Source organism: Scyliorhinus canicula, chromosome 6, assembly GCF_902713615.1.
Source record: "Scyliorhinus canicula chromosome 6, sScyCan1.1, whole genome shotgun sequence".
Taxonomy (NCBI): Eukaryota; Metazoa; Chordata; class Chondrichthyes; order Carcharhiniformes; family Scyliorhinidae; genus Scyliorhinus; species Scyliorhinus canicula.
The window spans coordinates 22921357-22946737 of NC_052151.1; the positions used below are offsets into that span (position 1 = coordinate 22921357).

At 48.3% G+C, this 25381-nt stretch overlaps 1 protein-coding gene across 4 annotated transcripts in view; it reads left to right on the forward strand.

Annotated features, from left to right (window-relative positions):
• The window catches only part of daam2 (dishevelled associated activator of morphogenesis 2), a 370882-nt gene that overhangs the window by 127853 nt on the left and 217648 nt on the right, over positions 1 to 25381 (forward strand). For all 4 annotated transcript variants that reach the window (XM_038799044.1, XM_038799047.1, XM_038799048.1 and 1 more), the window contains exon 2: positions 13625 to 13830. In XM_038799044.1, the coding sequence (XP_038654972.1) occupies positions 13660 to 13830 (171 nt within the window). In that variant the 5' untranslated portion in view covers positions 13625 to 13659. The remainder of the gene's footprint in view (positions 1 to 13624; positions 13831 to 25381) is intronic.

Consider the following 25381-nt stretch of genomic DNA (forward strand, 5'->3'; position numbering starts at 1 on the left):
GATCACAATGCCTCACGAGGCATGGTAGCACAGTAAGCGGTTAGCACAGTTGCTTCGCAGCTCCACGGTCCCAGGTTCGATTCCCCGCTGGGTCACTATCTGTGCGGAGTCTGCACGTTCTCCCCATGTCTGCATCGGTTTCCTCCGGGTGCTCCGGTTTCCTCTCACACTCAAAAGGTGTGCAGGGTAGGTGGATTGGCCATGCTAAATTGCACCTTAGTGTCCAAGAGGTTCGGTGGGGTTACTGGGTTATGGGGATAGGGTGGAGGCGTGGGCCTGTGTCGGGTGCTCTATCAGAGGGTCAGTGCAGACTCGATGGGCCGAATGGCCTCCTTTTGCACTGTAGTGATTCTACGATCTAAACATGGTTCCTGCCATTGTTTGTCAGGAAGCTCAACCCATCATTAACCTGCCTTGGAAATCAGGAGAATAAAATTCCAGAAGTTTATCCCACAGTCAGAAAACAGAACTTTTGCCCCTCACCAAATTAAGTGTGCCCCCCCCCCCCCCCCCGCCCCACCACACCTGTCGTCTACCACGCTCCCCCCTGTTGACAGGAGCAGAAGATTCCGCACCATAAATGGGTTATTCAAACATATTCTTAAAGGGTCGCGGTCTGAATGAAAAATAACTGTTTGGCCAGCCTTTGTGTAGTCTCTCTATGAACACACCAGATAAGATGTAAATGGTGATAAATACTGACGTTAAAAACGACACACAGGGCGACTTCCGGTGGCGGCTATGAAGGAGTAAGTCGTACATTTGGTGGCTCCCGCTCTGGTCGGTTTTTTGGACCTTCTCCCCCGATTTTCTACCGGACTTGAATCGTAAAACTGATGACTGAGGCAATTGTGTACTGGATTCCCACATCGGTGCATGGAGAGAAGGACTAGAATTGCTTGTAAAGGCAGAAACAGAAAGACAGAGAAGGCTTGGGCTGAAGCTGCAGCGGGAGACAGCATGGCGGAGGACCGGACCTCTGGCTTGTCGACCCAGCGGTCAACGGAGCAGCTGATGCAAGTTATTCAGGAAGGCTTTGCTACGCTGAAAAGGGACTGCTTGGATCAGATTAAAGAGTCAATTGAGTGGCTGTAGCTTATATTGGACGCCCAAGAACGGTCGATCCAGAAGGTACAGAAGGCGCTGGCTGAGCAGGAGGAACATCAAACTGCGGTGGAGTGGAGGTGGGGATGCTGAGAGACAAGCAGAAGAAGCTCCTGGAGAAGGTGGAGGACCTAGAGAATAGGTCCCGTCGGCAGAACTTGAGAATCGTTGGGCCCCTGGAGGGGTCTGAAGGAGCGGATGCTGGGGCATACATAGCGAGCATGTTCGAGAAGCTAATGGGGGATGGGACATTCTCCTGGCCCTTGGAGGTGGATAGGGATCACTGAACACTCGCGAGGAACCCGCGAATGGGAGACCCCCCCAAGGTCAATGGTGGTGAGATTCCACAGGTACTTGGATAAGGAGCGCATTCTACAGTGGGCCAAGCAGACACGGAGCCGTAAGTGGGGCAATAGTATCCTGCGGGTTTACCAAGACCTGAGTGTGGAGGTTGCCAGGAGAAGAGCAGGCTTCAACCAGATTAGGTCGATCCTTTTTAAGAAAAAGGTGAAGTTCGGACTGTTGTATCCGGCCCGTCTCTGGGTCACGCACGAGGAACAGCATTTTTATTTTGAGTCGCCTGAGGACGCGCTGGACTTCGCGAAAAGGAACAGATTGGTGGTGGACTGAGAACTTTTGAACATTGCTGCAATGTTCATGTTTTTTTTTGTTTTTCTGTTTAAAATTTTTTTCTAGTTTTTTGTTTTGTGGAAGCTGTTTGTAATACCTTTTGCATTGATTTGGGACCAGTGGCAGAGCTGAGTGAGTTAAGGTTTTCATTTGCACTGTTGGGGGATGGAAGTGCGCTTGTTTAGATCTTGGTGTTTTTCTGTCGGGCAATTGTGTGGGGATTGTTTGATGTTGGAGTATGTTTGTATGAGCGGGAGGGGGAGGGAACAATAGGTGGGAGACTATCTGGTGCCAGGGATGGGGCCACCAAGCTAGCTGGGCGGGCTAGCTCACGGAAGTGCAGTGGGGGGGTGTGCATATGTTCGATTTATTAAAGGGGTTGGGTTACAGAGTGTTGGCACTGGGGGGGGGGAGTGGGTTTAAACATTCTGTTGACGAGGGAGGGACTTGGGCTAAGGGACAGAGAGGAATTTGAGGGCAGAGGCTGCCTGGGGTCGGACCAGTGGAGGCGCGAAGCATGGGCTGGAGGCGGGTCCAAAAAAGGGGATGGCTGATTGGCGAAGCAGGGGGCAATGAGCCCCTTAACTAGGCTGATCACCTGGAATGTTCGAGGGTTAAATGGGCCGGTCAAAAGGGCACGTGTATTTGCGCATCTTAGGGGACTGAAGGCGGATGTGGTAATGACGCACCTTAGAGTAACTGACCAGATTAGATTGAGGAAAGGCTGGGTCAGTCAGGTCTTTCACTCGGGACTAGACTCAAAGACTAGAGGGGTCGTGATCCTGATCAATAAGCGGGTGGTGTTTGTATGGAGCTCACCAGAACCTTGGGATTGGTCATCCAAGATTGGGATTGGGGCTGGTTTAGCACACTGGGCTAAATCGCTGGCTTTTAAAGCAGACCAAGCAGGCCAGCAGCAAGGTTCGATTCCCGTACCAGCCTCCCCGAACAGGCGCCGAAATGTGGCGCCTGTACTTTTTACAGTAACTTCATTGAAGCCTACTTGTGACAATAAGCGATTTTCGTTTTATTTAATTTCAAATATCGGGAAAAGTGAGATGTTTGCGGTCTAGGCGAGGGGACAGGAGAGGCGATTTGGGGAGCTGCCGTTTAGATTAGTAGGGGGAAGCTTTAGGTACCTCGGCATTCAAGTGGCGCGGGAATGGGACCGGCTGCATAAATTAAATCTGGCCCGACTAGTAGACCAAATGAAGGATGATTTCTGAAGGTAGGTCGCGCTCCCGTTGTCACTGGCTGGACGGGTACAGACAGTGAAAATGACGGTCCTCCCGAGATTCCTGTTTGTGTTTCAGTGTCTCCCCATCTTTATTCCGCGGTCCCTTTTTAAACGGGTCAACAAAGTGATCACTGGCTTTGTTTGGGTGGGCAAGACCCCGCGAGTAAGGGAGGTAATGCTTGAGCGGAGTCGGGGTGAGGGCGGGCTGGCGCTGCCAAATTTTAGGAACTATTACTGGGCGGCGAATATAGCCATGATCAGGAAGTGGGTGGTGGGGGAGGGGTCGGCATGGGAGCGTATTGAGGTGGCTTCATGCAAGGGCACCAGTCTGGGGTCGTTGGTAACTGCGCCTCTGCCGATCCCGCCGGCACGGCTCTCCACCAGTCCAGTGGTGGTGGTGGCCCTGAGAGTCTAGGGGCAATGGGGGAAACATGTGGGAGCAGAGGGAGCATCGGTCTGGTCCTCAATCTGTAATAATCACCGGTTTGCCCCGGGAAGTATGGATGGGGGGGTTCCGGATATGGCGGAGAGCAGAGATTGAGACAGTGGGGGAAATGTTTATAGCGGGGAGCTTTTTGAGTATGAGGGCGCTGGAGGAGAAGTTTGGGTTGGCGAGGGGAAACAAATTCAGGTATCTGCAGGTACGGGACTTCCTGCGTAAACAGATGTCAGCCTTCCCGCTCCTACCGCTAAGGGGGATTCAGGACAGGATAGTTTCCAGAGGGTGGGTAGGAGAAGGGAGCGTCTCTGACATTTACAAGGAACTTATGGGGTCAGAGGAGATGTAGACCGAGGATTTGAAGCGCAAGTGGGAGGAGGAGCTGGGAGGTGAGATAGAGGATGGTCTATGGATGGACGCGTTGAGTAGAGTCAACGCGACCGCAACATGTGACAGGCTCAGCCTGATACAATTCAAGGTCGTTCATCGGGGTCATATGACAGTGGCCCGCATGAGCAGATTCTTTGGGGTGGAAGACAGGTGTGCAAAATATGCGGAAGGACCAGCGAACCATGTCCACATGTTCTGGGCATGTCCGAAGCTTGGGGGATTTTGGCAGGGGTTTGCGGATGTCAAGTCCAAAGTATTGAAAACAAGGGTGGCGCTGAGTCCAGAGATGGCAATTTTCGGGATGTCGGGAATCCAACAGGAGAAAGAGGCAGACGTTCTGGCCTTTGCTTCCCTGGTAGCCCGGAGACGGATACTATTAGCTTGGACGGACTCAAAGCCCCTGAAGTCGGAGACTTGGCTATCGGACATGGCTAGCTTTCTCTGTTTGGAGAAAATCAAGTTCGCCTTGGAGAGGGTCACTGTTAGGGTTCGCCCGGAGGTGGCAACTGTGCGTCGACTTCTTCGCGAAAAATTAATTGTCAGCAGAAGGGTGGGGGGGGGGGGGGGGGGAAACGGGGGTTAGTTTAAGCTAGAGTAGGGGGTTAATAAAGGTGAGACATGTAAGGGAGAGAGACAGCTTTTGCACTGTGTTTATAGTTTCATATACATTGTTTATTTTGTTGTTGTTACAATACCAAAAATACCTCAATAAAATGTTTATAAAAGAAAAGACACACAGCTGTTCTAGTCAGATTTATGTTTAAAGTTACGCAGTTTGAACTTCAAAGCAAATATGGGGCATTGATTTATTTGGTGTGAATAATGTGCCAGTTTAGAGCTCATGAAGGTAGAAATTCATTCTGGCCAGTAATGTGACAGGCGGCCACCCACCCAAAGTTCCACTTCACTGCAGTCAGTGGGATTAAGTGTCAACGAGAGAGAGCGGAATGAAATCTCCGATTCCACCTCTCTGTCGCTCATAGACTCCACTTACACATGGGAGCACAGGACCTGCTAGACCTCCTGGTTCACTGTCTACATTCCCGGTCGTCGCATGGCAACAACGATAAGGAGGTTGTTGACTAATCACAGCAATTGGTCTCTTATTGACCGATCAATTAGCCTGTGACAGAACCAGACATAATAATAATCTTTATTAGTGTCACAAGTAGACTCATATTAGCACCACAATGAAGTTACTGTGAAAAGCCCCTAGTCGCCACATTCCAGCGCCTGTTCGGGTACACTGAGGGAGAATTCAGAATGTCCAATTCACTTAACAGCATGTCTTTCGAGACTTGTGGGAGGAACCCGGAGCGCCTGGAGGAAACTCACGCAGACACGGGGAGAACATGCAGACTCCGCACAGGCAGTGACCCAAACCAGGAATCAAACCTGAGATCCTGGTGCTGTCAGGCAACAGTGCTAACCACTGTGTTACCATGCTGCCATAGGGTGAGTGAAACTCCAGCAGTGAAGAGATTCGGGAACCACAAATCACTTTTGACCTCTCCTGCATGTATGAAAAATGACCACTTGAGTGAGTTATCAGGGAGGTGTTCGATGTAGCGCAACAATACCCCCCCGATCTCAAGGTGCCTTCAGGAGAGGGAGCAAAAGAACATGAAGGCACAGTGGAGAGTGGATGGACTTGTGAAATGCAACCAGGAGATTTTCGGTGGACTCCCAAGTTTGAAGAGTTCAAAATCAGCCAGTGCTGAAGCTGTGATAATAATATTTTACATAGGGATTAATTTTTAAATCCTGAGGACTGAACGTGCCATGAATCTGCTGTCTTATTTCTGCCAGCAACACCGCACCTCCGGTGGTTTTGTGAAGGGTAGGTCGTGCCTCACAAACCTCATTGAGTTCTTCGAGAAGGTGACCAAACAGGTGGATGAGGGTAAAGCAGTTGATGTGGTGTATATGGATTTCAGTAAAGCGTTTGATAAGGTTCCCCACGGTAGGCTATTGCAGAAAGTACAGAGGCATGGTAGTGTGGATGAGCAGAGCGATCTCGGTGTCCATGTCCATAGATCCCTGAAAGTTGCCACCCAGGTTGAGAGGGTTGTTAAGTAGGCGTACGGTGTGTTAGCTTTTATTGGTAGAGGAATTGAGTTTCGGAGCCATGAGGTCATGTTGCAGTTGTACAAAACTCTGGTGCGGCCGCATTTGGAGTATTGCGTGCAGTTCTGGTCGCCACATTATAGGAAGGATGTGGAAGCATTGGAAAGGGTACAGAGGAGATTTACAAGAACGTTGCCTGGTATGGAGGGAAGATCATATGAGGAAAGGCTGAAGGACTTGAGGCTGTTTTCGTTAGAGAGAAGAAGGTTAAGAGGTGACTTAATTGAGGCATACAAGATGATCAGAGGATTAGATAGGGTGGACAGTGAGAGCCTTTTTCCTCGGATGGTGATGTCCAGCACGAGGGGACATAGCTTTAAATTGAGGGGAGATAGATATAGGACAGATGTCAGAGGTAGGTTCTTTACTCAGAGAGTAGTAAGGGCGTGGAATGCCCTGCCTGCAACAGTAGTGGACTCGTCAATACTAAACGCATTCAAATGGTCATTGGATAGACATATGGACGATAAGGGAATAGTGTGGAGGGACTTTAGAGGGGTTTCACAGGACGGCTCAACATCGTGGGCCGAAGGGCCTGTACTGCGCTGTAATGTTCTATGTACGGTGCCAAGGGTTAATTTTAATGTGTAACACAAATGCTTTTTCTCACAATACATCTCAAATAACTCGGTGATTCATCCTCTGAGACTATGTTTTGCACGAGGCTGTGATGGCCCATGTGGCTCTGAGGGATTGGGACCTCGGAGCTGTAGAGATTAAAGGGGAAGAGGCAGTAGCTGTAAAGTCAGCAGCTGACGTTACCGGTGGCGATAAAATGCTTCTGATTATCATTGATTGAAACGATAGTTGGGTGGCGGCTAATAAACCCCAATGTAGCAAGAGTTGACAAACAACTTCAGCATTAACATATTCACCCCTCATAAGTAAGGCATTTTATAGAATCATTGAATTTACAGTGCAGAAGGAGGCTGTTCGGCCCATCCAGTCTGCACCGGCCCTTGGAAAAAGCTCCCGACCCAAGCCCACACCTTCACCTTATCTTACCTTTTTTGGACACAAAGCACAATTTAGCATGGCCAATCCACCTAACCTGCACATCTTTGGACTGTGGGAGGGAATCGGAGTACCCGGAGTAAACCCATGCAGACATGAGGAGAATGTGCAGACTCACAATTTAAAGATAAATCCAGTGCAATACTTCACGATAAATGTTCATGGTGATTGTTCCTTTAAGGGCAACACAGCAGAGTAAGGGTCATCTGACCTGGGTGGCCAATCAGGGCTCAGAGTGTGACTCCAACCCTAGCTGTCAGAAAGTGAAAACAGTTCTCCAATCTTCGGAACCAGCAGCCCTCACGGACTTTACCGCTTTATACGTGTGACTAGTTAGTCTGTGGTTTCCTGAACAATTAGGAAATTTCGCATGGAGTCTTGCAAATAAAAATTCTCTACAAAACAACTGATTGTTGGATGCAGTACCCTCGCTGGAACCCTGAGAGGCAGTGCTGAGAGATTAATGACACACTCGGAGCTAAGTTAAGGAAATATTTTCAATGTAGTCACATCACCTGGGAATTCTCCATCCTGCTGTGCTGTCTGCACTCAGGAGATTTCTGTTCAAACATCAGTGTAGTAAGTGAAAAGAAACTGCAGTTAGCTTCTGTCGATAGATATGTTAGAGCGTGAAGTACTCGCACAATAACACCGATTCAATAAGAAACCTGTTGAAGCGACGCTAGACAATAGTGCACCGCCATTGCTGAAAGATCATTATTTCTGACACTTCAGCTCAATTTTTAAAAATCCATCATTTTATTTTTTCCGTGTTTCCAGCCCTTGTCTCTGGTCAGGAGTGTGGGGCAATCTAGGCGGACTTAGTTCCTCTTTGCAAATTCGAGTGTCCCTCTTAGCAAGTTGAGTTCTAAATCTTATTTCACTTTAAACCTCTGAGTTCACAGACATAGATGTTTGAAGGCGGCAGGGCAGACTGAGAGAGGTGTTGGCAATGCATATGGGATCTTGGGCTTTGTAATTAGAGGTAATGGATCCGAAGGCAGGGAAGTTGTGTTGGCATTTTATAAAGTGCAGGTTGGACCACCAGAGTATTGCATCCAGTTCTGGTCAGCACACTTTCAGACAGTTGTGAGGGACTTTGTGTAAGAGCAGAGGAGATTTGCCAGAATGATTCCAGTGCTGACGGAAATTGTCTTATATGGGGATAGGTTGAATAGATTGCGTCTATACTCACTAGAGTGAAGAAGAACGAGAGCTCACCTCATTGAAAAATGTCAGACTCTGAGGGGTCTTGACAGGGTAGGTACCAGGATGGATTCTTTCCTGGGGGAATCTAGAACTAAGGGGCACAGTTTAAAAATAAGTGCCCCCCCCCCCACTTTAAGATGAAGATGAGGGGGTATTTCTTCTCCCAGAAGGTCATTAATCTTTGGAATCTGCCCCTAAACATGTGGATGGGGATCCACGACAAGTCTGGGGGAACAGATTTGATTCCTGCTTGTGGAGATTTTGTTTGTGACGATAAGGGTGAGGGAAACTGGGCATTATAATAATAATAGTCACTTATTGTCACAAGTAGGCTTCAGTGAAGTTACTGTGAAAAGCCCCTAGTCGCCACATTCCGGTGCCTGTTCGGGGAGGCCGGGGCGGGAATTGAACCCGCCCTGCTGGCCTTGTTCTGCATTGCAAGCCAGCTGTTTAGCCTGCTGTGCTAAACCAGCCCCATTATTTGGGTTTGGGGTCTGAAAATGTCACCCAAATCTCTGGAAACTCGGTAACCAATGCTTTTTAACAGTGTTAGGGATGAAGACTCCCACTGATAACTGGGCTGTGGTCTGTCACACACCAGCTGATGACACAAACTGCTTGGTGTCACCTGGGCTAACAAGAACAAAACAAGTCTTTGTGAAATTATTGTTGCTAGCTGTCTGCTCCCACCTCTACCCGCACCGTAGCCACTGTTTGTGAAGCCCAGCTGGGAGATGCTTCGGCCTTTGTTGTTTTGGCGCTGGACAGTTCCTGGCAGCTTTTGATGATACCAGTGGGGAGTTTTGTTTCAGCTGTGAAGCAAGGACACAGATTCAGCTTTATCTATTGTTGGAGGAGCAATTCTAGTGTGACTGTGCCGTCCTTGTTTCTGTACTGCAGAGACATGACACCCTCAAAATGAATTCAATCGGCAGGCCGGGGGTTGGACAGTGCTTGAAGTCACACCAGAAAACACTGACACCAAAAGCTTCTATTTGTATACAAGAGGAAGAGAGTAACTAACATAACATTTCCCTTTCAGAGGATAATACTGGTGAGGTTATAATCGGGAACACAGAGATGGCGGAGGCACTGAACCAATATTCTGCCTCTGTCTTCACAGAAGATAATAAAACATTTTCCAAAAATGACAGTTAATGCAGAGGAACTTGGTGCAATAACCATCACTATGAATAAACTGATGGGATTAATGGCAGATATGACTCCGGAACGTGATGGCCTGCACCCTGGGGTATTAAGGCAGCAGGGATAGTGGAAGCATTGGTTATGATATTTCAGAATTCCCTGGATTCCGGAAGGGTCCCAGTGGATTGGAAGCACGCTAATGTGACGCCCCTGCCAAAAAGTGGAGTGAGGCAAAAAGTAGAAAACTGTAAACCGGTTAGCTTGACCTCTGGTGGGGAAGTTGCTGGAATCGATCATTAAGGAGGAGGTGACTGAACATTTGGAAATACAAAGCTCAATTCACCAATGTCAGCATGGTTTTATGAAGGGTATTTCATGCTTGACAAACTTTCTTGAGCTCTTTGAGGACGTAACCAGCAAGATGGATAATGGGGAACCTGAGGATATGGTATATCTAGACTTCCAGAAGGCATTTGATAAAGTGCCGCATAAAAGACTGATCCAGAAGGTGAGATCACAGGGGATTGGGGGTAGAGTACTAGATTGGATTGATGATTGGCTGACTGACAGAAAGCAGAGAGTTGGGGTCAGTGGTCCTTCTCTGGCTGGCGAACTGTAGCTGGTGGGGTGGTGCAGGGGTCAGTCCTTGGATCTCAACTACTACTAATAATCTTTATTGTCACAAGTAGGCTGACGTTAACACTGCAATTAAGTTACTGTGAAAAGCCCCGTGTCGCCACATTCCGATGCCTGTTCGGGTACACAGAGGCAGAATTCAGAATGTCCAAATTACCTCAAAGCATGTCTTTCGGGACGTGTGGGAGTAAACTGGAGCACCCTGAGGAAACCGCGCAGACACGGGGAGAACGTGCAGACTCCGCACAGACAGTGTCCCAAGTCGGGAATTGAACCTGGGACCCTGGCGCTGTGAGGCCATAGTGCTAACCACTATGCTACCGTGTACAATTTATATAAATGATCTGCAGGCAGGGACAGTGTAATCGAGCAACATTTATGGATGTTACTAAAATAGATTGGAAAGCAGGCAGGGAAGAGATGCTGAACATTTTACAGATGGATATCGATAGGCTAGGCGATTGGGCCAAACTTTTCACGTGTTTTTAAGTCACACGAACAAGGAACTGCGTAACCGCATGTTTTGAAGTTCTGGCAACATAGTACTCACATGTAATTCACGCACTGATACTCCTACCTAAAAGTTTAGACCCTCCATTGAGACCTGGTGCTCTGTGCAGCCTCCCCCATCCACACACTCCCTTTAAAAGCAAGAGCTCCTTTACTTGGCAGGGGGAGACGGCTGCAGTAATGTCTTGGCAGTATTTTGGCAGCACTATCGCACCTGATTCCTTCGGACGATTAGAAGAGCTTGTTGGAAGAGCTGAAGTGTGACCATCTGGTTCTTTGGCAGCTTTGTTCTGCGTGTGTTACAAAGAGAAATGATAGTGGTTGCAACAGCCACGATTATAGTTTCACCGCTACTCGCCCGCGAGTGATTTACCATTTCACCATCCTTTCGATAATTCGTTTTGGTGTTCGTTTTCAGTTTCAAAGCGTAAAATGTTTATAGAACAGTGATTATACAAGGCCTCTTGCCAAACACAGAATAAAAACACCTTCTTGTTTCACTTCAGGCCGCTGAATGAGGAAAGGTTGTTGAAGTGTTGACAGAAAACCCTACTGCAACACCGCACATCTGTGGAGCTCCTCCTGTACGCTAGTCTTTTATCTTCGTAGGAACATTAGGAACCAGTGGAGGCCATTCTGCCCCTCAAACATGCTCTTTCATTCAAATAGATCATAGCTGATTTGCATCTGAACCCAACTTACCCACCTTTGCTCTACGTCCCTTCAAAGAATCGACTGACATAAATCTGCAATCATTTAATACTCATGCTTGACATCACCAAGTCTCCTCTTTTGTCCAGCCCTTTTCAACCATGGTGGTAGAAACATACAATACTGGGACAGGAGGAGGTCATTCAGCCCCTCCCCCCATCTGCCATCCAGTGAGATCATGACTGATACGGGACCCAACTCCATATACCTGCTTTTGCCTCACAATCTCTCAGATTTTGATTAACCTTAGGTACTATCAACTTCAGATTTAAAACTAACAGTTGATCTCGCATCAGTTGCCATTTGTGCACGAGAGCTCCAAACTTAACCACCACTTTTTCCTGTAGAAGCGCAGCCTAATTTCACTTCTGAAAGATCTGGCTCTAACGTTTAGACAACGCCCCTGAATCCTAAATGCTCTAACCAGTGGAAGTGGTCCCTCTGTGCCTACCCGCTCTGTTCCCCTTAATATATTGGAAGCTGTGATCAAATCACCCTGAACCTTCTAAATTACAAGGAACACAACCCTACTTTCTGTAGAGGTTTCAACGTTTCTCTCATTGTAATTGAACTCCTGGAGTCAAGGGCTAAAATTTTCCAGTTCCTGATCAGACGAAAAAGGAAGCGGGCAGCAAACAAAATGGCCACCATACAGCCAGCATTCCACCCCCTTTCCTGCCCTCTGCCATCTTCCTGAGGCTGGAGGAGGGAGTTGGCTTCAGAACACCTCCCCTATCGACGAGACACATGTGTGTTCGTTAAGAGCCCGTCCCTGGTAAGCTTTCCAATTTTAAGTGGACCAGATGTCAGCAAATGTGGGAAGACGCAGTTCAGAGTAGCACTGAAAGGCCTGAGCATGCTGGGCAGGGGAGGGGAAGTCCTATCCATTCTTTAAAATCAGTGATTTTATCACTGGTTCTACCCTGTCCCGGTTTCCGAAATGTGGGAAATTTGAACGTTGGCAACTTTTCTCCGATTTGCAAACGGCAGCTACAGCAATGGCTGCCGATTCAGTCCAGAATGTGACCCACTTCCTTGGTGTCTCACCTCATTTCCTGCCCCTGTGTCCACCAATTGGGTGGCAGACCCATCTCCACAGGACCAATAAGGCCTGAGCCCTGGAATTTGATCCGCCTCCCCATTCGGTGCTCGGAGGGCAAAATCCACACCCCTCTCCCCAGGTATAACTCTAGTAAACCTGCACTGCACCCCTCCAAGGCCAATATATTCTCTATAAAGTGTGGTGCCCAGATCGGCTCTCAGTACTCCAGAGGTGTGGTCTAAGTAGGCATTTCTGTCGCTGAAGCATGACTGCACTTGTGTTGTAGACTCCCAAGTATAAAGGGTAGCATTCCATTTTTGGGTGTTCTGCACGCGAGGCCTGAATATCAATTGTCATTATTAGTGTCACAAGTAGGCTTACATTAACACTGCAATGAAGTTACTGTGAAAATCTCCTAGTCGCCACATTCCGGCACCTGTTTGGGTACACGGAGGGAGAATTCGGAATATCCAATTAATCCAACAGCACGTCTTTCGGGAATTGTTGGAGGAACCCCGGAGCACCCGGAGGAAACCCACGCAGACACGAGGAGAACATGCAGACTCCACACCCAAGCCGGGAATCGAACCTGGGACTCTGGCGCTGTGAAGCCATCGTGCAAACCACTATGCTACCGTGCTAATTATTAATTGAATTCAAATTCCAGCAGCTGCCCTGGTGGGATTTGAGCCCATATGTCCTCACAGTATTAGCCAGGGCCTCTGGATTACTAGTCTAGTAGTGACATTACCACCAAGCCACCGTCTCCTCACACTGGTGTGGTCTGGAGTCACAGACTGGATAAGGTTGGAAGACTTCCTTCTGAAAAGAACATCAGTGAACCCGCTTACAGCAGCTCAATAGTTTCAGTCACCTTTGCTGATACTTGCCTGACAAGGTTACCATTTAGTGCCCATCTCCAGTTGCCCTGGGAAGGCTATGGTGAACTATCTTTTTGCACCATCGGTTTGAGGAGCTTGCTGGATCACTGCAGTGTCAGTCAACCATAGTGGGGTGGGACTGCCATCTGTTCCTTAAGGGACGTTAGTGAGCCATTTACATTCTCACGATCATCCGATATTTTCACAGTCAATTTTACTGATGCTAGGGCAGCACGGTGGCACAGTGGTTAGCACAGCAGTCTCACGGCGCCAAGGTTCCAGGTTCGATTCCGGCTCTGGGTCACTGTCTGTGTGCAGTTTGCACATTCTCTCTGTGTTTGCGTGGGTTTCGCCCCCACAACCCAAAGGTGTGCAGGGTAGGTGGATTGAACACTCTAAATTGCCCCTTAATTGGAACAAAATGAATTGGTGGCATCACCGTATCAGTTTATGGGGCTAATATTCTTCTCTTTAGACAAATTTAGGTTGGAGACATTGCTAAGTACATGACACTTACTCACTGTTCCCGTTTTCCATCCTTTTTACAGATCATGAGCTATAGCTAGCACGTCAGACAGTGACGATGGCGCCACGCAAAAGGAACAGACATGTGTTGGGATTTCTTTGCTGCTTCCAGAGCAGTGATCACCCGGAGATCACATTCAAGGACAGCAGCGTGCCGCTACAGCTTCTGGAATTCTCGCTTCCAATCCCGCCCGCCGACGAACTCAACGCCAGGTTTGCAGAACTCGTTGTAAGTGTAACGGAGTTTTTTTAACGAGGGAACACACCTCGGCTGCTACGTTTGTGCTTCTCGGCCCTCGGCCCAACCATTGTGTGCAGATAGTAGAAGAAATCAAAGCGCTGAATGGAATTCCAATCCAAGGGAGCTGCGTTGCCCTGGGTGTTGCTGAGTTTCTTGTGTTTTGTGGAAGTGCAGGTCTGCAGGAAAGTACTCGATCGCCCTCCTTATGCCTATAGGTGTTGGTGAGGTTCTGGTGACTCAGGATGTCAGTCGCTCACTGGGCAATTCTGAGCTTGTCACGTGCTCCAGCAGCCACACTATGGCTGGTACAGTTTGAGTTTAAGCTCAATGACAGCCCGCACATTGATAGTGGAGGATGCCATGGGAAGCGGCAGTCTTCCGACGAGTATCCATGTGGGAAACTGGACATTGAGTGTAGATGGGTCAGCTGATCAGGGAGATCATGAGAGAAGAGCCCAACCTGCCCTCACCCAATATCCGTACACATTCACTTTTCCCACAGTCATCACTAGGTAGCGATGAGGTTATGGGAATCTCCCCTCTCCGTAATTCAGGCACCTGAAGATCTATGTAGCATTCCCACTGCACCATACCTCACACTTGAGATGATAACATTCCAGCTTTGTTGGGCTCATTACTGACTCTAGTCAGCACATTCATCAAATTGGTCATCAGAAGAGATCGAGTAATGTGATAATACTTAGAATTTAATCATCAGAAACAGCGTTGGACAGAAGGCTAGTGTCATATGCTTGGGGGAATTGATACAATGAGGCCCACCCACAAATAACAGGAAATGCTGGAAAGACCCAGCAGGTCAGGCAGTGTCTGTGGAGAGAGAAACAGAGTTAACGTTTTGTGTCGGTATGACTCTTCTTCAGAGCTCTATCTACAGGTGTGCCCAAAGACAGTTTTGAAGGGGGACAGTGCTATCAACCCACTTCAACTTCAACAACAACTTGCATTTATGTGGCTCCTTTAATACAACAAAACACCTCCAGGTGCATGATCAGGTGAACACTGAAGCCGCGCCAGAGAAGGAAACATTAGGACAGGTGACCAAAAGCTTGTGGTCAAAGAGATAGATTTCAAGGGCCATCCAAAAGGATGAGAGAATAAGAGACAGAGGGATGGATGTGAAGCAGTCTGGAGAGGAAAATCTGAACCCAGGCAGCTGGTGGCACGGCCGCCAATGGTGGGGCAAAGAAAATTGGAAATGCACAAGGTGCAAGAGTTCTTGAAGGGCTTTGAAGGCTGCAGGGGTTGGATTGGATTTGTTTATTGTCACGTGTACCGAGGTACAGTGAAAAGTATTCTTCTGCGAGCAGCTCAACAGATCATTAAGTACATGGATAGGTGGATTGGCCATGCTAAATTGCCCGTAGTGTCCTTAAAAATAAGGTTGGGGGGGGGGGGGTTGTTGGGTTACGGGTATACGGTGGATACGTGGGGTTGAGTAGGGTGATCATTGCTCGGCACAACATCGAGGGCCGAAGGGCCTGTTCTGTGCTGTACTGTTCTATGTTCTATGGGAAGAAAAGGGAAGAGAAGAAAGTACATAATAGGGCAACACAAGGTATACAATATAACTACATAAGCACATCAGATGAAGCATACAGGGGTGGAGTGTTAATCAGATCAGTCCATAAGAGGGTGATTTAGGAGTCTGGTAACAGCGGGGAAGAAGCTGTTTTTGAGTCTGTTCGTGCGTGTTCTCAGGCTTCTGTATCTTCTGCCCAATGGAAGAAGTTGGAAGAGTGAGTAAGCCGGATGGGAGGGGTCTTTGATTGTACTGCCCGCTTTCCCCAGGCAGCGGGAGGTGTCGATGGAGTCAATGGGCAGGAGGCAGGTTCACATGATGGACTGGGCTGTGTTCACAACTCTCTGAAGTTCCTTGCGGTCCTGGGCCGAGCAGTTGCCATACCAGGCTGTGATGCAGCCCGATAGGATGCTTTCTATTGTGCATCTGTAAAAGTTGGAGAGGTAGGGAGAGGGGTGAGGCCACAGAGGATTTTGAACACCACGATCAGAATTTTTAAATCTGAGGCGTTCGTAGGCCAAAAACCAATGTGAGTCTGTGAGGCTGGGTGAATAGAAGGCCTTGTACAAGTTTGGATTTGAGCAACAGAATTTTCCAGGCCCATGCAAGTAGTGACCCACAAACCTACCGTCAGCCCCAATCGCCGCTCTCTCACCCCCGCCTCTCCAAACCTGCTGCTGCCTTTCCAACTCAATCTGTTCATGCTGATTCTTGTTCAAATCAACTCCCTTACTGTCTGGCAAGAGCAGAAGAGTTTGGAACACTGACACTATTTGCAAACTCCACACACGAGAAGTCGACAGTAAATGGAAACAGACAGCGCCGAATGTTGAAGGTCAGCCCTCCAGTGGATCGTCGGAAAGAAAAGCCTCATTCTCTCGGAATCAAAGCTGTCAGATGACACAGCCACATCATTGTCGAACATTCATTTCCTAAAGAGAAAATAAAGGCGAAAGTTCCCCACATCTCTTCTGAAGATGGTGACTCACACTGAGCCACAGCTTCAGGAGCATTGACAGACCCCAGTGGAGCAACTTCGCTTGTGAATTGGGATGGGCAGTATTTGTGGGATATCCGTTACTTGCTGACTTGCATTGGCTCCCATTTGAGCAAAGAGCCTCAATTATAATATTCTCGTCCTGGTTTTCAAATCCCGCCTTAACTTGGCCACTCCCTCCTCCATTCCTATCGCCCTCCAAGGTAACTACACTCCTCGCGCTCTGGCTTCAGGAACCCCCAATTTTAATCACTGCACCACGGCGTCCATGTTGTTAGCTGCCTAGGCTGCGAGCTTCTTGTCTTTCTAAACCAATCCACTTCTTCTAACTCTCCCACATTCAGAACCCGCCTTCAAATCTAAAATCTATCTCTTTGATTACTCGTCTCCCTTGTGTTCGGTGCGTGACTGGGTGTTACATTTTGTTTGATATTGCCCCGTGAAGTGCTGTGGGCATTTGATTGCATGAAAGCCGATATATAAATGCAAGTTGTTGTTGCATTGCAGAATGTTGACCCTTCATTGTGGCGGGCATCTCTGCTGAGCCCAGCCCTGTCCCCGCTCGAAGCACTCACTGGGGCCGTTGAGAGCGGAAAACCTTGAGTGATTTTCCCTATCTCGGTGGCCGGCAGCACCGAAGCTAACTGTAGCGCCTCTTGCGAGACTGGCCGACCCACCGCATAGGAGCAGAGGAATTGCAGAGCGGACTGACAAGTGGGATTTATTAAGAGAAGTGTGAGTGGATGCACTTTGGCAGGAGGGGTGGGGAGAGGCAAATGTAGACTGAGCGGCACAATTCTAAAGAATGCGCTGGGTCAGGGAGTGCTGGGGGTGAATGTGCATGAAAATCTGAAGGTGGCAGGACATATTGAGAAACTGGCAGGCAAAGCATTCGAGATCTTGGACTTGAGAAGTACAAAAGGAGGAAAGTTGTGCTGAACCTCTCTAAAGCTCTGGATTGGCCGTAACTACCGTATTGCATCCAATTCTGCTCAACAGCCTTTGGGGAAGATGTGAGGGTCTTTGAGATGCTCTCGAGCAGTTTTACCAGACTGGTCCTCGGGATGGGGGTTTTAGTTACAAAATTAGGCTGGTGTCATTCCCCTTGGAGCAAAGGAGATTGAAGGGAGATTTCTGGGGTGTATAAGATAATAGGGTTTAGCTCACAGCTGGTCCGTGATGTGCTGGCTGAGGTTGTTCATGAAGACCCCGCCTTCTCAACCTTGCCCCTCGCCTGAGGTGTGGTGATCCTCAGGTTAAATCTCCACCAGTCAGCTCTCCTCCCTCAAAGGGGAAAGAGCCAAAGGTCATCTGGGACTACGGTGACTTTACACGGTTATGACAGGCTTAAAGTAGGCAATGACAATCTCTCCTGATTAACCGATGATACAAAGATGTCGGGGTAAGGGATACAAAGGTTTAAGATTTTGGGAAAGGGATGCAGGAAGAAGAGGCAAAACGATTTTACACGGTGAGCGGTAATGACCTGGAACTTGCGACCTACGGATGTGATGGAGGGGGAAACAATCAGTGATGGTAAAGGGAAACTGGATGAACGAATACATTTTCAGGACTACAGGGAACAAGTGGGGGAGTGAGACCGACTGGATTCCTCTGCAGGGGTCCAGCATGAACTCGATGGGCTGAAGGACCTCCTTCTGTGCCTTAATGACTCTCTTTGAGAGTTCTGACAAGTTGGGAGGTGAGAAACATTTTAACGGTGCAGGTAGCAGAGCAGAGGAACCCTCCCTGGCGTCGGGGCAAACACTTTGCATGAAAACGTTATGTCGTTGCAGTCTGCAGACCCTGCCAAGCAAAAGTGACTGCTTCAGAAAAAGAACTTTATCGGCCATTTTGGAGTGAGCACCGTGGGGTTATTTACATCATATAGGGAAGCCTTTCGGCCCATTGAGTCCCTGTTGGGCATGAGTGGAGATGTATAGCTGCAACTTGATGTATGCTTTCCAGCCATGCAGATTACCACAAAGTGCTGGTTATACAAAACACATAACTGAGATTCTCCGACAGTTACAATGTTTATAAACCTCAGCTCAGCTCTGTAATGTCTACTGCAGTGCATCTGTATCGTAAAAGCACCACAGCAAAATACCCCACCACCAAACACATATTCCCCTCACCCTCACTCCCCCTGTCAGCATTCCGCAGGGACCGTTACCTCCGGGATATCCTAGTCCACTCCTCCATCACTTCCAATACGCAACCCTCTTCCCATGGCATCTTTCCAAGTAATCCGGGATGGTGTAACACCTGCCCCTTTACCTCCTCCCTGCTCACCCTCCCAGGGCCTAAACACTCTTCAAGTGAGGCCGCGCTTCACGTGCAACTCCTTCAATCTGGTCTATTGCATTTGCTGCTCCCAATGCGGTCTACTCTACATTAGAGAGACGAAACGCAGTCTGGGTAACCGTTTTGCAGAGCATCTTCGATCCGTCCGTAAGCAGGACCCAGACCTTCCTGTTCCTTGCCATTTCAACTCACCGTCCTGCTTTCGCATCCACATGTCCGTCCTTAGCCTGCTGCAATGTTCCAGTGAAGCCCAGCGCAAACTGGAGGAACAGTACCTCATCTTCCGATTAAGCACGTTACAGCCTTCCGGACTTAATATTGAGTTCAACAACTTCAGACTGTGAGCTCTCTCCTCCACTTTCACCCCATTTTTTTTCGATCAATTAATCTTCATTTCTTCCATTGATCTGTTTTTCCCTCAACATTGTCCCCCCTCCTCTCACCCCACGTGGGCCATCTGTTCCCTGTTCCTAGTTTGCCCTTTGACCCACTGCTCACCTTTGTTCTGCTATTCACACATTCTAATCTCTGTGTGTGTCACTATCAGCACCCTTATTAGTCTTAATCAGCCCCATTTACATTTTGTCTTTCTCTCCACGACATCTTTGTCAATCTCCATCTGTCATGTGAGAGTACCTTTAAGAAATCGGTGTTTAAGAAATGTACCTTTAAGAAATGCAGTTTATCAGTGATGTCAGAGTGAGGGTGGAGCTGGGCTGTCTCAGCTTTTTACTTTCGTTTTAGGCTATTTGCTGCAGGGTGTGTTTTAGTTTCGTTTTCAGAGCTGGAATAACAGCCAGAAGGTGTATGAGTCGCTCTCTCTGTAATCTAAAGATTGTAAATCGATCTTTTCGTGATTTAAAACTAATAACTGCTCTCAGTAGTGACTTTAACCTGATGTGCTTCTGTTTAAAGGTTTTTTTTAAGTCTTCTGGATGTTAAAAGGACAGTTTAAGGATTATGTAGTGTATTCTTTGGGGGTTGTATTTGAATTAATGGTTGCTAAGATGTTCACTGTATGTTTTAAAAAGGTTAACTTGAGTTCATAGAATAAACATTGTTTTGCCTTAAAAAATACTTTTCCATTTCTGCTGTACCACACCTGTAGAGTGGGCCGTGTGCTCCCCATACCACAACCGATTAAAAGTTGTGGATCAGGTGAACTCCATGATACCCTTTGGGGTTCTCTAAACCCTGGTCCATAACACATCTCTCACTGGCCCTCTATCCAGCCCACCGCTCCACCCCCTCCCCCACATCAGTATAAATCTGATCCTACAGTTCTCTCCAGTTTTGACAAAAAGTCATCCAAACTCGAAATGTTAGCTCCCTTCTCTCTCCACAGACGCTGTCAGACCTGCTACGATGGTCCAGTATTTTCTGTTTGTGTTTCAGATTCCAGCATCCGCAGTAATTTGCTTTTATATACCAGCACTCGTATTCCTGGTGATATTAGAGATGTCTGATGTTCAACAACCAAATCGTTGGATGAAAGGAAATACCTTTGGGTCCAATTAGAGTCAAATGTTGTATTTTCCCCGTTTTAGTTGACACAGCTGTTCAGAGAAAGTGATAGCAAGTGGGAGAGAGATGTAGGCACCGAGAGATTTAAGTGACCTTGTTCTAGCCCAAATCCCATCTCAGCAGCTTGTTACCACAACAAGGTAGGCTGAAAACTTGACAACGCTTGAGTCAGCAGTCCCACTGGGCACTCGAATCTTCCGACCATATGTATGGCGATGTTTTTTCAGCTCTTGTTCCTTCTGAATTCCACTATCCTGTTCCATGCACTGCCCAGTCTTCATCCTCACCATGTTAAAATCAAAACTCCATGCTCTGTTTCCTACTCCAGGCCACTTTTCCTTAAGATCATGGGCGGGATTCTCCCAACGGGAGTCTAAATGCCGACGCCGGAGTGAAAACCGGAGCGTTTCACTCCGGCGTTGGAGGCCGCTCCTCGCCCCCTATTCTCCCACCCACCGGTATTTACGCGCGTAAAAGTGGCGCCGTGTAAATTACGCGACTGGCGCCATGTAAATGACGTCACCCGCGCATGCGCAGGTTGTCGTCCTCCCCACTGGCGCAAGAAATGGAGGAGTGATCTTGCGGGGTGGCGGAGGAAAGGAATACGTCCTTCAGAGACGCCGGCCCGTCGATCAGTGGCACCGATCGCGGGCCAGACCCCTTTTGAGCGCCCCCCCCCAGTGCCCGATCCTCCCTCCCCCCCCATAGGTCACCCCCGCAGCGTTCACGCGCTGTTCACGCCGGCAGCGACCAGGTGTGGTTGGCGCTGTCGTATTGGGCAGGCCGCTCGGCCCATCCGGGCTGCAGAATCGCCGCTCGCCCATTACAAACGGCGAGCGGCGATTCTCCGAGCGGCCTGCCGTAAATCTCAGCGCGCCGTTTTGGGTGGGGTGGGAGAATTGCATGCGGGTGCTGGGGCGGCGTGGCGGGACTCGCCCGGCACCTCCGCGATTCTCCCACCCAGCGTGTGGGGGGGGAGGAGAAGAATTGCGCCCCATGTACTTGCTAGTGGTGTGAGCGGTGCCTTCTGGGTAACTATTTGGCCAAATGCACACATAGCTTACAGGAAACACTTTTTTCCCCCCACTTATTTCAATTATTTCTTCCTCATTATCCAGAGGTTTTATCCTTAATTTCCCCTTCCTCCCATCCCATAAAAGCTTATCCTCAAACTGACCTTGCAATTATAAAGGATACAACTTCAATCTTCTCTTCTCTTACAATCTTCAAACTCAATCTTTCAAGTCCTGGTGCAGATATTGTTATTTTTTTGTTATTGATGGGACGTGGGTGTCACTGGCAGTGCCAGCCTAATGTTGGCCATTCTTAATTGCCCATGAGAAGGTGGTGGTGAGCTGCCTTCTTGAACCGCTGCAGTCCATGTGCTGCGAAGGAAGAGATGCCAGGATTTTGAGCGAGCGACAGTGGAGGAACGGCGGGATACTTCCAAGTCAGGATAGTGTGTGGCTTGGAGAGGAACTCCGAGGTGGTGTTCCCATGCCTTTGCTGCCCTTAGACCAACAGACATAGAAGCAGAATTAGGCCACTTGGCCCATCGAGTTTGCTCTGCCATTCAATCATGGCTGATAATTTTCTCATCCCCATTCTCCTGCCTTCTCCCCATAACCCCTGATCCCCTTATTAATCAAGAACCTATCTATCTCTGTCTTAAAGTGGTTTGGCCTCCACAGCCTTCTGCAGCAAAAGTTCCACAGATTCACCACCCGCTGGTTGAAGAAATTTCTCCTCATCTCTGTTTTAAAGGATTGTCCCTTAAGTCTGAGGCTGTGCCCTCAGGTTCCCTCATCCTTTTAAACTCCAACCAGTACAGATCTAGAGTCCTCAACTGCTCCTCATATGACAAGCTCTTCATTCCAGGGATCATTCTTGTCTCCTTGTCCTTCTAGGTGCTGACGAAGGAGCTTTGGTGAGTTGGTGTAATGAAGCTTGTAGATGGTAAACGCTGCTGCTGCTGGGCATTGCTGGTGCAGGGAGTGAACATTTGTGGATGCTTTGCTCTACATGGTGTTGAGCTTCTTGAGTGGTGGAGCTGCATTCAGCCAGGCAGGTGGAGAGCATTCCATTACACTCGTCCCACTGCATCCAAACTCTTTGGTAGAGGGATTAAAATGGCAGCTTGCCTTTACAAATCAGACAAACACGTTGCCAATGCCCTGTTGAGCAAACATTGAAACAAAGAAAATAGGAGCAGGAGGAGGCCATTCGTCCCTTCAAGTCTGCTGTGCCATCCAATCTGATCATGGCTGATAACCCAACTCAATAACCTGATCCTGCTCCCCCCACCCCCCCCCCCCCCCCCCCCACTATACCCGTTGATCCCTTTTGCCCCAAGTCTCCCCCTATTTTTCTAAACTCCAGCAAATACAATCCTACCTGATTCAATCTCTCCTCATACGTCAGTCCTGCCATCCCAGGAATTAGTCTGGTAAACCCTTGCTGCACTCCCTCCAGAGGACGAACATCCTTCCTCAGATAAGGAGACCAAAACTGCTCAGAATATTCCAGATGGGGCCTCACCAAGGCCCTGTATAATTGCAGCAACACATCCCTGCTCCTGTACCCGAGTCCTCTCACAGTGAAGGCAACATACCATTTACCTTCTTTCCCGCCTGCTGCACTGCATGCTTCAGTGACTGGTGTACGAGGACATCCAGGTCTCGATGCACATTCACCTTTCCTAATTTATGGCCATTCAGATATTAATCTGTCTTCCTGTTTTTGCTACCAAAGTGGATAACCTCGCATTTATCTAAATTCTACTGCATCTGCCATTCATTTGCCCACTCTTAGGTTTTCATAGAATGTACAGTGCAGAAGGAGGCCATTCGGCCCATCGAGTCTGCACCGGCTCTTTGGAGCTGCACTCATCCAAGCAGGTGGAGACCCTTGTCCCAACGACAACCAACCTCTTTGGCAGAGGGATTAAAATGGCCGCTTGCCTTTACAAAAGCGACGGACAAGTTGGCAACTATCTGTTGCACAGGCCAATTTGTTTGCTGTGTTTTGAACAGGTCCAATAACACTGGTGATGTAAATTGTTTTAAAATTTCATAGAACTAATTAGCGACAATCTCAACGGTTATTCCTAATCGGAATATGACTTCAAATAGTCTCATCCTTGACTCACTACTTCTCAGCCCAGCATTAAGAAGTTTCCCTGTTGGAGTCTGGGATGGAACCTGACTCTCTCCAGGAGTATAGAAACAACATATTTTGTTGTGCAGTGGAAAACGTATTTAAAGATTGTTTCCTGTCAACACTCAACCTTCACCATAGGTTGCCACTGATGTAACAAAAACAGGCAGCTTCATTCAATGGATAGAAGGTGCTACACCTTAAAGAGAAAAAGCAGGGTGGACACCCTGGAAGACGTGCGTGACCTGGCCAATTGGTCAGCCATTTTCGCCTGTGGTGCCAGTGAGAGGCGAACAATCTTTACAGGCCAACAGACCTCTGCCTGATCATCGCTTTCTCAGGCGGCAGAAACGACTGTGTTTACCAAAAAAAGGAACCATTTTTCTTGGCCTTGTACCTATGGCAGCATCGCAAAGAAACAAATGACTCTTAAATCCACATCCAGCAGGTGCGATAAGAATTCCTGCAGTTTTACAGGGAATCGCTCCACCGTGCCAGTGTGGAAAAAGGCGATGGCACATTGAGTTCCGACTGCTTGTTTTGTCAAACAGAAGTTCCTTTTACCATGTGTTTCTTCGGTTTCCCTTTTTTTTTAATGCATTTTCCTGCCTCATTTATTTTTGAAGGCATAAGGATCACTGCATAATAGGCTTTCTAAATAGAGGTTACTGCAGGAACAGCCGCCTACCGTGTGCGTGTGGGAATGCAAAGCGTCTGGCCAACAAGAACTGTGATCCTGTGAACTGAGAGTTGCCCTCCAACACAGAATCCTATGTGCCCCGCACAGGTACTGCCCTTTACATTTCTGATTGAAAGGGCGTGCTTCAAATATGTGTGTTGGCTCCCCTTGCTCCCGTCTGCAGTCCCTGTTTCCCAGCAGCACCCACAGCTGGCCACAGTTCAGGGTATGTTTGCTTCCAGGTCATGTTGGTGACCTTTGTAGGTTATGAACCTCCATTGGACGTTAAAAGGGAATTGATGGAGCAAGAAGGAAGCATCGTTTCCTCTGTTCGGAGAATCTAGGACGATGGGGCACCATATAAAAATTCGAGCCCGGTCATTCAAGAGGGAAAGTCAAGGTCATTCTTTTGAATAATGGCAAGTGGGAATCTGGAACTTTGTCTCTGAAAAGGTTATGGATACTGTGGCGGGGTTGGGGGGTGGGGTGCGCAGGAGTGTTGTCAACAGGAGCTTGCAAGACTTGAGATTGATAGATTTTTGTTAACACAGATATGGAACACAGGTGAGTAAACGTAGTCAAATAAAGATCAACCATGATCTAACTCAATGCTGGAATTGGCTCTGCAGGCTGAATGGCCTCCTCCTGTTCCTACGTTCTCTTACTATTGATCAAAGATGTACGTGCACAGGCATGGACATTAAAAAGCACCCGGCGTCACAACTCAAGGGAGTTAACCAATAAGGGCGGCACAGTAGCACAATGGTTAGCACGGTTGCTTCACAGCATCAGGGTCCCAGGTTCGATTCCCGGCTTGGGTCACTGTGAGGAGTCTGCACTTTCTCCCAGTGACTGCGTGGGTTTCCTCCGGGTGCTCCGGTTTCCTCCCACAAGTCCTGAAAGCCGTGCTGTTAGGTGAATTGGACATTCTGAATTCTCCCTCCGTGTACCCAAACAGTAGCCAGCATGTGGCGACGAGGGGATTTTCACTGTAACTTCATTGCAGTGTTAATGTAAGCCTACTTGTCCTACCTGGATGTCTTTAGATTGTGAGAGAAAACTGGACACCCATGCAGACTGAGAGAGAAGTGCAAACTCCACATAGTCTTATCTGCAGCTTGGAACATTTACAGTACATTGCTGCAAAGGAGCTGAAGCATTTTAAGATTATAGAGGCCTACAAGCAGGCCTTACAGTAACCACTCCAGAGATGGGCTGTCAAAAGGTAAACCGTACTGACGGAAAAGTGGCGGGTCAGTTTGAGGAAAGAGGCAAGGTGAGCTTTTTAAAAAAAATAAATAAAATAAAGTTCACCACAGCTTGTGGATGATGAGAC